The sequence below is a fragment of the Electrona antarctica genome (assembly GCF_951216825.1).
Source record: "Electrona antarctica genome assembly, chromosome: 3".
Classification (NCBI taxonomy): Eukaryota; Metazoa; Chordata; class Actinopteri; order Myctophiformes; family Myctophidae; genus Electrona; species Electrona antarctica.
Window position 1 is genome coordinate 61,495,367 of NC_136808.1, and position 12,680 is coordinate 61,508,046.

Consider the following 12,680-nt stretch of genomic DNA (forward strand, 5'->3'; position numbering starts at 1 on the left):
GCATATACAGAGGGCAGTGGTGTGCCAGGACCTTTAATGTCTGCATATACAGAGGGCAGCGGTGTGCCAGGACCTTTAATGTCTGCATATACAGAGGGCAGCGGTGTGCCAGGACTTTTAATGTCTGCATATACAGAGGGCAGCGGTGTGCCAGGACCTTTAATGTCTGCATATACAGAGGGCAGTGGTGTGCCAGGACCTTTAATGTCTGCATATACAGAGGGCACCAGGACCTTTATTGTCTGCATATACAGAGGGCAATAACCTTGACTTCTCTCCCTGTAATGCCGTGATCCTACACCTAAAGGCAGAAACCGTGTGCTCACAGAATGCTTGATGACAAATCCAAGCGCCGCTGAATTACTGTTCCTGTCGGGGAGAATGTTTCACCTCATGTTCTTTTATACCCTATTTCGCTGTATGGTAGTGTCGAGCAACAGCAGGCAATTGGCAAGCTTTAATACCATGCTGTAGCGTGTCAGCTCGTAGATCGGCTATTTGCTAAATGTCTTGATTCTGGCGTATAAGGACATGACACAAAGTGTGACGCCAGGTTGAAAGTGGATTTATAAATATTATTGAACTGATGAAAAGTATTAAGAACACACAACTTGTGGCTCAGCGGTCCAGGCACCTTGGCCGGTAGCCCAGTCTGGCCATAGTGTGCCGCGGGTTCGACTCCCGATCTCGACGGCCTTTACTGCATGTCACTCCCCCATCTCTCTCCCCAGTTCCTGTCAGCCTACTGTCTGTCCCTCCATAAACTATATAAAATAAAGGCGAAAGCCACAAAAACACATTTAAAAAAATGAAATTAAAAAAACAACACACAACTTGCAACTACACTGGATCCATTGAAACAGGTTATTCTTGTATATCCTGAAAGGTTCTGAACATGCAAGGTTTCCACCCGACAGCGCCGACAATAATGATGTTTTATCATCAGTTATAAGCACATGTGAGCTTGTAGATCCATCCTACGACTATATAGCAAACAAAACAAAACTACGAAATAGTACACAACTGATATCATCAACCTAATACTAAGACACACAACTTATAGCATAATACACACAACTTATAGCATCAACCTTAGTAATATGATTGATTGATTGATTGATTGATTGAAGTATTTATTACAGTAAGCACAACTCAATACAAAAACTGTTAACTGTGAGTGGACGACACCATAAAGCATTACACTTGTTTACAAGAGGGTCCATCGTTTTCAATTCATCATAACATTTAGAGACGTGCATTTAGGCCTACTCTTTAAGGCTAAATGGTACAATTAAAATTAAGTAGTACACAACTGCTATTATCAACCTAATACCCTTTAAAACTAAATAGCACACAAAGTTGCTATCATCAACCTAATACTATTTAATAATTAAACTGCTATCAATGATGCACTGCTATCAATGATGTACATGCATGTGATGATGCCTCCTTACAGCAGGAGGTACTACTGTACATGATGTCTCCTTACAGCAGGATGTACTACTGAACATGATGTCTCCTTACAGCAGGAGGTACTACTGTACATGATGTCTCCTTACAGCAGGAGGTACTACTGTACATGATGTCTCCTTACAGCAGGATGTACTACTGTACATGATGTCTCCTTACAGCAGGAGGTACTACTGTACATGATGTCTCCTTACAGCAGGAGGTACTACTGTACATGATGTCTCCTTACAGCAGGATGTACTACTGTACATGATGTCTCCTTACAGCAGGAGGTAATACTGTACATGATGTCTCCTTACAGCAGGAGGTACTACTGTACATGATGTCTCCTTACAGCAGGAGGTACTACTGTACATGATGTCTCCTTACAGCAGGAGGTACTACTGTACATGATGTCTCCTTACAGCAGGAGGTACTACTGTACATGATGTCTCCTTACAGCAGGAGGTACTACTGTACATGATGTCTCCTTACAGCAGGATGTACTACTGTACATGATGTCTCCTTACAGCAGGAGGTACTACTGTACATGATGTCTCCTTACAGCAGGAGGTACTACTGTACATGATGTCTCCTTACAGCAGGAGGTACTACTGTACATGATGTCTCCTTACAGCAGGATGTACTACTGTACATGATGTCTCCTTACAGCAGGAGGTACTACTGTACATGATGTCTCCTTACAGCAGGATGTACTACTGTACATGATGTCTCCTTACAGCAGGAGGTACTACTGTACATGATGTCTCCTTACAGCAGGAGGTACTACTGTACATGATGTCTCCTTACAGCAGGATGTACTACTGTACATGATGCCTCCTTACAGCAGGATGTACTACTGTACATGATGTCTCACAGCAGGAGGTACTACTGTACATGATGTCTCCTTACAGCAGGAGGTACTACTGTACATGATGTCTCCTTACAGCAGGATGTACTACTGTACATGATGTCTCCTTACAGCAGGAGGTACTACTGTACATGATGTCTCCTTACAGCAGGATGTACTACTGTACATGATGTCTCCTTACAGCAGGAGGTACTACTGTACATGATGTCTCCTTACAGCAGGATGTACTACTGAACATGATGTCTCCTTACAGCAGGAGGTACTACTGTACATGATGTCTCCTTACAGCAGGAGGTACTACTGTACATGATGTCTCCTTACAGCAGGATGTACTACTGTACATGATGTCTCCTTACAGCAGGAGGTACTACTGTACATGATGTCTCCTTACAGCAGGAGGTACTACTATACATGATGTCTCCTTACAGCAGGATGTACTACTGTACATGATATCTCCTTACAGCAGGAGGTACTACTGTACATGATGTCTCCTTACAGCAGGAGGTACTACTGTACATGATGTCTCCTTACAGCAGGAGGTACTACTGAACATGATGTCTCCTTACAGCAGGATGTACTACTGTACATGATGTCTCCTTACAGCAGGAGGTACTACTGTACATGATGTCTCCTTACAGCAGGATGTACTACTGAACATGATGTCTCCTTACAGCAGGAGGTACTACTGTACATGATGTCTCCTTACAGCAGGAGGTACTACTGTACATGATGTCTCCTTACAGCAGGATGTACTACTGTACATGATGTCTCCTTACAGCAGGAGGTACTACTGTACATGATGTCTCCTTACAGCAGGAGGTACTACTGTACATGATGTCTCCTTACAGCAGGAGGTACTACTGTACATGATGTCTCCTTACAGCAGGAGGTACTACTGTACATGATGTCTCCTTACAGCAGGAGGTACTACTATACATGATGTCTCCTTACAGCAGGATGTACTACTGTACATGATATCTCCTTACAGCAGGAGGTACTACTGTACATGATGTCTCCTTACAGCAGGAGGTACTACTGTACATGATGTCTCCTTACAGCAGGATGTACTACTGTACATGATGTCTCCTTACAGCAGGAGGTACTACTGTACATGATGTCTCCTTACAGCAGGATGTACTACTGTACATCCTCACAATGCAGAGAAAGAAAGCCCTGAGTTCCTTCCCACACACCTTGTGGAGGATGGATGGCTGCCTGTGAGAAGCTGGTTGAGAAGTGGAATGATTTTTATCAACCGATTAATCAATCCTCCCACACAGACCGGCCTCCATCACCATTCCTTTAATCCATCCCTTACTCTAGTTCAAGTCCAATTCTTCATTCGCTCACTCTTTTTAAGACACTGCAACACAAGTCTCCCTTTCCTTTCCTTTCCTGTCCTTTCTCTTCAGTGCAGATTCCAGCTTGCTCGCTGACAAAACTATGAGCAGTAAAGTCTTCTTCCTACAAGCCATGGCAGTGATAATGCAAATATTATACCCAATTATTGCATTGCATGTAAAGTCTTCAGGTTTTCTTCCGGATATGTATGAAACTTATTTTACTATGACACCTATAGCATATTATGAGTCAGGACCCCCTTAACTAGTTCCATTTGTGCACTCTCAGAGTTACAGACCTGTTATGATCATTCAGGGCTAGCTCTTATAATGTGTTTATTGTGAATGTCACGAGTGGCATATTTCTTTTTTAACAAAAATGTCCACCACAAGCCAGCATGGTGATGACCCCTGATAATCATGGCATTCAGAGCATTACAACACACAGAACACAAATAGTGCCTCTGCCCACAACTGGCAACGAGGAGGAAAGCAGCCCGGTTCAACAGATAAGCTCTTCTTTCATCCTTCCACTCGGAACATTCAAACAAAGAAAACCCGCAGCAAGAATACAAAAACGCAAACAATTTGATATGACTGAATATAATCTTTAGAGGAATACAGTCTAGTCAGTGTATCTGCATGGCAAGCTTTTGTTTCACTTGAAGCTGACACAAATAAATACCTTTTGCTTATTATTATTTATGACTTACCTAGTGTTGAGGCTCACAGCCGGACAGAGGAGCAGTAAGCAAAGAGCTTGGATGAATTTCATAGCTGTGTGGTCTCACTCTCCTGTTCGCTCTCCTATATCAGTTGCTTGCTTCTCTCTCTAGTTGTTAGCACACCCTCGCACGCGCCACAGACACACAAGCAGTGAGGCAGACAGATGCAACACAGTGGCTGGGACTGGGAGAGAGGGAGGATCTGTGGCTTTAAATAACGCAGGCAGCCACTGAGCCAGGCACACGGAGGGACTCGCTAATGGGAATGAACGGGAGGGGCTGAATCTTACAAGAGAGAGAGGGGAGTGATTTGGAGATGGCAGCGTGATGTCAGAGCCCGGTTCGGTTCAGCCATTGGCGAGAGTTTTTCTCCCTCTCTCTCTCTCTCTCTCTCTCTCTTTCTCTCTACTTCTTTATAATTTTTATCCCACGATTTTGTAACCCATTTTTTCACCCCTGTGTCAATTATCTAATGTGATCCTGGGCTCTACACACCCTCCGCCAACCTAGTCCCCATATATGGGGGACATGGGGAGAGCAACGGACTTCTCATGCTTCCTTCATGCCTGAGTGTCCAAGTTGCTCCTTTATAGCCTGGTTAATAAACCAGACCGAATCAGCCGTTGGCAAAAAAAAGTTGCCTACCAGCGGATTTCGGTCTGGCGAGGCTCAGTAGCACGCCTCTTTCCTACAATCGAGAACAGGTCGGACCAATCGGGACACGGTATGCAATATGGGCGGGCTTTGGTACAGTGACGTTCAATGCTTGAGACTTTTGACTGACAGTAGCTCTGACCAATTGCGTCAAAGAGAAAATGTTTGAACCCGCCCCCCGGGAAATGAAATCCAAGTGGAGCCAGCCCAGACTGATATACCGCGACAGTGTTGTGTGATATTAGTCTGGCTTATTAGCCAGGCTAGCTCCTTTACACCTGACATGGGGGAGTTTCCCTGGTTGGACGTAGCGTGTGGAAGGAACACATTATTCCAACCAGTTCCTTTCCCCTCCATCAGGCGCCCCGGCTGGCCAGGGGGAGGCAGTTTAGAGACCAGGATTACTGCATGTTTTTTGTGAGAGTACCTACCCTAGGGGACACGGGGAGAACATGTGAGGGTACCTACCCTAGGGGACACAGGGAGAACATGCAAACTCCACACAGAAAGGCCATTTCGCCAACCCCGCCTCGGGTACGGGCACTGATGACGCGGAGGAGGAAACACGCCGCCAGCACCCACAGCGTCCCGAGCGGGAATCGAACCCAGGACAGCACTACCAACTGTGCCACCGTGCCCATTCTCTCTCTCTCTCTCTCTCTGATGTCTGAGACTCAGACAGCAGAACAATTAAACTGGCAGCTGACGGTCACCGGGTGCAATAAGCACCATGGGGTCAATAAGCACCATGGGGTCAATAAGCACCATGGGGTCAATAAGCACCATGGGGTCAATAAGCACCATGGGGTCAATGAAGACCCTTCCTTCCCTTTTCTTTTCGCTACTCACTCGGTTAAGTAAAACGTAGCCGTTGTGACTACAGGGATGTCCCGATCACGTTTTTTTGCTCCCGATCCGATTCCGATCATTTGATTTTGAGCATATGCAGATACCGATTTTTCCAAATCCGATATTTATATTTTATAAAACATGTTTATGCCATATCACAATATAGTACAATATCCCAAATCACAGACTATCCAGTCTAATATCATGTTATGGATATAATATTGATACTAGGGATGTCCCGATCACGTGTTTTGGCTCCCGATCCAATTCCGATCATTTGAAAATGACGTGATCGGCCCCGATTTCCGATCACCCGATTGTGATTGTGATTGGCTGGAAGGTGTGCCGTTCTGCGCTGTGATTGGCTGAACATTGTGGGTTAATGAAGAAATAATGTAGGCCTACTATGGCCGAAACAGGATACATTCAAAAGACTGATTCGTGTCTGTACACAATTAATATATGTGACAGGCCTATGAACCAGTTGTCTCACGTAGTCAGACAGCTATTCCAGAATCTCTGAATGTAGAACTACACAAAAGCAGAGACCGGAAGCTGTAAGAAAATATCTTTTAAAATGTCTACATTTTTATTTCTAGAATTTCCATTTCTGACAAAACGGAAGTGGGGAGGAGCTTCCGTGCTCCAGACGGAAGCATTTGAAAATTCTGGCTTGCGATACTAATGAACCAACCGGCGACCTCAGTCTCCACTCATTAATATGTAATGTCCGGGTTCTCCTGAAATGAACGGGGGTCTCCCTCTTCATGACTGGTGAGATGTATGATTAAGACAGATTAGGGTGGTCCTCAAAGGACACTTAGGGACATTATCCCCGGTAACCGAGGACAGCGTCCTCACTAACCGATGCTAGTTGTGGTCTAGTGGATTCATTACAGCTGGTGTCTATGGGTTTCCATGCATGGTGCTTCTAATAAGACCCAAATAAATGGCTGCAAGTCATTCAGAATATGGAGGGGGGGGTGAGGGGAGGGGGTGGGGTGAGGGGAGGTACTACTGGGGGGGGTGAGGGGAGGTACTACTGGGGGACAATAGACTCTATTAAAGGGGTAATGGAAACCATTTTTCATACCTATGGTGTGTGACCTCCACCATTTTGTGATGGACTGCTTATTATTCTGCCGGTAGTCCGTGGCTTGGAGCCCCACTTAGAACATCCTCAACATCCTCTACATCATGTTCAGCTAGTGCTCTAGATATTTTATGAGGTCAATCTCAAATTCCAAAGAGATATGGGACGGTAAAGTAAGGCTTGGACAATACTATGGTATATACTGTATAGTCTACTACTGTATTACTACTGTATCTCTACAAGACTGGAGGCACACTGTGTAACCTTTTCAATAAATTAAGCAAAAGTTTATTTTTCACAATAACAATTCCACATGTGTTCCCTACATAGGACGTCGCCACACGTCCTAGGGGTCCCAATCGACGCGTACATCCGACGTGTGAGGACGTCCTAGCGCATCCTCAATGATACGGGGCGAGATAAGAATATTCTGAATGTTTTCCTTTTTTTTATTTGTCAGTTCGCCTTTCGGCTACCGTATGCTACACTCTAGGCAATTGTTAGCTTACCATTGACTTAGCCGTTAGCGCGGCGGAAAGAATGACTCGTCTCTCCTAATCCAGGGCGCTCTCCGTGGTGTTGAACGGATCGATATACTGGCGCTTCATTTCTGCTCCTCATCCGTCTCTCCCGCAAAATATGAACGCTTTTTGGATCATATATCGTATAAACTAAAACGATCGCAATGTAAGCTAGCTATGTAAAGTAAACTTTTTTTTAGTGGATTGTTTCCGGGTCGTGGGTTTCCGAGTAAAATCGGCCATGTCTTTCCGGCACCCCAGAGCTCCTATTTTGAAGGACTTCCGGCACTGATTGTCTTAATACGTTCTCTTAATTATGTTGAGTGTCTAATCTACACCACTTTAATCAAAGTTAGTGCAACTTTGATTACATGCTGTCACTCCATCCCTGTTATTTTTCAGATAGTGTTGTACAAACTATATCCTTCCTTAATCTAGATCAAATCTCCAGACTGGCTCTTATCTGTGTCCTCACATGTTTCCCGGACAATGAGATGCCCCCTTTGTTTGAAATATAGGTCATCAACATCAATCAAAGAAGTTGAAGCTAGTATAAGACCTTTAGTGAAATGTAATTCATGACATGACCTAATTGTAAGCAACTCTCCTTCTCAGTCAGTATGTAGGGGAACTCCATCGGGGAATGAGCTAAAATGAGCCACACGTTGCAGTATGCAAAATACAGCTTCCACTGATGACACAATTCATACTTCAGGTTCCTGTGCACTCCTATTGACGACACAGTGAGTTAATTATGCAAAACAAAGGTTCATATGTTCTATTATGTGTGATACTGTACCTCCTTATAATGATTACATTACAGTCATTTAGCAATGATCTACTCCTTCACATACTGTACCTCCTTACAATGATCTACTCCTTCACATACTGTACCTCCTTACAATGATCTACTCCTTCACATACTGTACCTCCTTACAATGATCTACTCCTTCACACACTGTACCTCCTTACAATGATCTACTCCTTCACATACTGTACCTCCTTACAATGATCTACTCCTTCACATACTGTACCTCCTTACAATGATCTACTCCTTCACACACTGTACCTCCTTACAATGATCTACTCCTTCACATACTGTACCTCCTTACAATGATCTACTCCTTCACATACTGTACCTCCTTACAATGATCTACTCCTTCACATACTGTACCTCCTTACAATGATCTACTCCTTCACATACTGTACCTCCTTACAATGATCTACTCCTTCACATACTGTACCTCCTTACAATGATCTACTCCTTCACATACTGCATTATATCAGGAGATACTGTACCTCCTTACAATGATCTACTCCTTCACATACTTCATTATATCAGGAGATCAATGAAATCACATCACATGATAAAAAAATAAATACTGTAATGTTAACATACAATTTACAATTTAGGAATTTAGCTTATTTTCATCATGCAACTAATTGTAAAATGACTTATGCTGGATCTCTTGTCACTTAGTCCCTTCCTAACATTTTAGTCTAGTTTTTATTTGTTGACGAAGTACTAAGTACATATAGTCTTAGTTTTAGTCATCACAGCTTAGTTTCCATTTAGTTTTCGTCAGTGGAAAAAGGTAGTCAACGAACATTTTTCGTCGTAGTTTTAGTCGTCGAAATCAACACTGCTTGTGAGACAATCTACCATCCATCTTGTAGATCTGCTATTTCCGGTCCGTGACTCCATCGTATGACTACAGATTGGGGCTCGTCACAGACAGCCAGGGTCGCCATGCAACTCCTTGCAGTAGATGTTATGGCGACCCATTGGTGTGGTTTGGGCCATATGGCGACCCATTGGTGTGGTTTGGGCCTGTATGGCGACCCATTGGTGTGGTTTGGGCCATATGGCGACCCATTGGTGTGGTTTGAGCCATTGAATCGAACCAGTTGAATCACTTGGGTCGACGTTGGAGTTGTCCCGATCGGGATTGTTATATTTATTCTTTTTAACTATGAATGTGTAAACATGCCTGGAGAATGCCACTTGCAAGCCCCTGGAGGGTTTTTAGGCTTTCTACTTCACATTTTTATTGACCTTGTGTATCATTTTCTAAATATTTTTGTATGTGAAAATAAACAAACAAACAAACAAGGTTATTGCCTATAATGCCTACATCCAGTCATTTCATTTGTCAATACTGTACAGAATACTGACGCGTGACATGAGTCATAATAGGGGCTGCCTGTTTGTATTGATTTATCCAACTCTAGCATCATGTAATAGTCATTCTAACTCTAACTCTAGCAGCATGTAATAGTCATTCTAACAATTTACACAATTTAATACCCCAGTATTATTTTAAACTCACACTGGCCAAAGGTCAACATGATATGTGGTCACTGGTCACATAACAGCTGTATTTGCTGATCAGCAAGATCAACAAATACTGCCGCAGCAATAAAGCCTTATTTCCTTGATATGATATAATGCATGCATCTTCTCATCTGGAAACCATCATTTAGATCCAATCAATCCTTACAAGACACAATCAATTAATTTAATCAAGAATGGAGACATTAGACATTGTTTCAATTAAATGTGACATTACCAGTATATGAAATGGAATACACAGCCTTTGAGAGGTATAGAATTTAAATGGAATACACAGCCTTTGAGAGGTATAGAATACACAGCCTTTGAGAGGTATAGAATACACAGCCTTTGAGAGGTATAGAATACACAGCCTTTGAGAGGTATAGAATTGACAATTTCATTAATTTTGCTTTGCACTTGTCGAGTAGAGGTACGTCACAAACAGGTGAAATATTGTGTGACACTATGTGGGAAAGTAAGAATTGACTGGAGGTCATGTGTGGAACACAAGAGGAATTCAAAGTCAAAACCCTGCTATCGACCATGGTGTGTGTGTGTGTGTGTGTGTGTGTGTGTGTGTGTGTGTGTGTGTGTGTGTGTGTGTGTGTGTGTGTGTGTGTGTGTGTGTGTGTGTGTGTGTGTGTGTGTGTGTGTGTGTGTGTGTGTGTGTGTGTGTGTGTGTGTGTGTGTGTGTGTGTGTGTGTGTCGGCTGGGACCTGGGTTGTGCCTCACTCCAAATCGCCGTGGTGTGATGCAGAACAGACTGTTCTTCATTCATGTCACGGCGATCCGGAACGAAACGCATCCCAAAGCCCAATCCCAGCAGCACACACATACACACACAGTCTCACACACACATGCGTGCACGTACACGCACACACTATATTAATGCAATCTCTTGAGCGAGGTGAAACGCAAGCCTGTCTGGAGGACCAGCAACTAAGAGAGAGCAATCTGCCAGTTCCTCTGACCAGAGAGAGCAATCTGCCAGTTCCTCTGACCATTGTTTAGTACCTGATGAAAGGACAGCCAATTTACCATTTTGAACAAATAATGCTTGCCTATAAGGACATGTGGAATGCAGTGCTTACTCAGCTTTTGTGACTTCAACCGAACATCTCTGTAATGAACTTCAGTGTGATTGTGTACCGTAGTGAAGGGTCATTATCTAAATTAAATGTTGGAGTATGGAATGTTTGAATTGACAAGCTTTGGCAAAACAATGCAATACTTTAATTTAAATGTAAAGTTTCAAAGGCGCTTGTCTGACTAGTAAGAGAATAAAGCTTCTTCATTCTTCTGCCAAGGCAGACGTTTTACTGGTTGAGGAACCTTTTAATTAGTTTAAAAAGGCTTGGTGGAGTGAAGTGATTCATCTCAGTTCAAGGTAAAACACTTCACCACTGCACTGATCATTCATTATCGTCTTTATCTCAAGACCAGTAGTGGTGTTTAAAGTGAGGTCTGGCTACTCCCAGGAGTCCTAGAGTTGGTCCCAGGCGGTCCCAGGCGGTCCCAAACAACATTTGGAACAGTTAAAAGCCGTATTATTTTTATTTATTGTTTAGGCTATTTCCCAAACAAATCTTGACATTATGGGGGTTCCTGGTACAAAATCTTTTCATATGTGGATCCATTGCAAAAAAAAAAACATGGTTAATTTGGGGGTCCCTGACACAAAACTGTTGGAGAACCCCTGCTCTAGACAGACTAGACACATTTCTTAAAGCCAACAAACAACATATTCTATACAGAGGGTCAGTACGACTTTCAAGGGTGGAGCTGGTGCCCCGACGGAAATGACATTAGTGTATGACGACGGCAAAGTCCTCGGCACAAAGCAGAATGTGAATGATAATTGGACTGCGAAGGACACCTCGTAATGGGCGCTCCATGGCAACCAACCCTGGCTACATGACAGTAATGAAGTGGTCTACAGTAAACAGAACCTTGGGCCGCTCCGACAAAATGGGAAAGTAATTAAAAGGACAGACAGCATGATCTGTGTGAAGAATAGCTCACAAGGTGCTGTCCCTGCTTGCTGTCATACAAAACCGTCCTCCTGTGGAGAAGACGGTAGTTATTCTACAGACATGTCAACCAGCAGTTGGTCTGTTCCATGAAGAAGAAAAGCTCTGTTATGTGTCATGACATGTAATGAAGTCTGGAGCTGCTGGGCCATATGGTAAAAAAGTATCTTAAGTGATGCAGACATAATAACCAAGTTGGTAAAGACAAATAACAGAATAGCTAGTAATTTATTGATTGTACTCATTGTACAAATGGAACCAAATTATTGGTTAAGGGTTCAGTTTTTACACTCGGTTACACAGACGTAAGGGGACATTTGGAACTCCCTCAAGGAACCATTAGGGTACCTGGACCCACTGGTGTAGCAGAATGAATTCCAGTACATGCACTGGAAACATGGGCATTCATCTTGCCACACTAAATGAAAGCCCTGCGCCCGTTTATACGTTCGCCTTTGTCCGCCTTCTCCTACCAAACCACTCCGTTGGTACCTACTGTACTGTACAGTAGGCCTACTGTACTGTACAGTAGGCCTACAGTACAGTATGGTACAATGCGGTACGGCACGGTACGGTACAGTACAGTACAGCATGCTACGGTACGGTACAGTACAGTACAGTACAGCATGCTACGGTACGGTACAGTACAGTACAGCATGCTACAGTACGGTACGGTACAGCCTGGTACAGTACAGCCTGCTACAGTACAGTATGGTACAGTACACTGGCCACCTGGATGGCGTGGTGTGGCGCTAGACTGAGACCGGCCGAATTCTAGCTATTTATTGGTAAGACCTCTGAAGGCAGTAAGGA

The 12,680-nt window shown here is 43.6% G+C and overlaps 1 protein-coding gene across 1 annotated transcript in view; it reads right to left on the reverse strand.

Moving 5' to 3' along the window:
• LOC306919903 (leucine zipper protein 2-like) overlaps positions 1-4,485 on the reverse strand; it is a 168,440-nt gene extending 163,955 nt beyond the window's left edge. Inside the window, exon 1 of the mRNA XM_079496457.1 lies at positions 4,374-4,485. Coding sequence (XP_079352583.1) covers positions 4,374-4,435 — 62 coding nt within the window. The 5' untranslated portion in view covers positions 4,436-4,485. The remainder of the gene's footprint in view (positions 1-4,373) is intronic.
• Between the last annotated feature and the right edge of the window lie 8,195 nt (positions 4,486-12,680).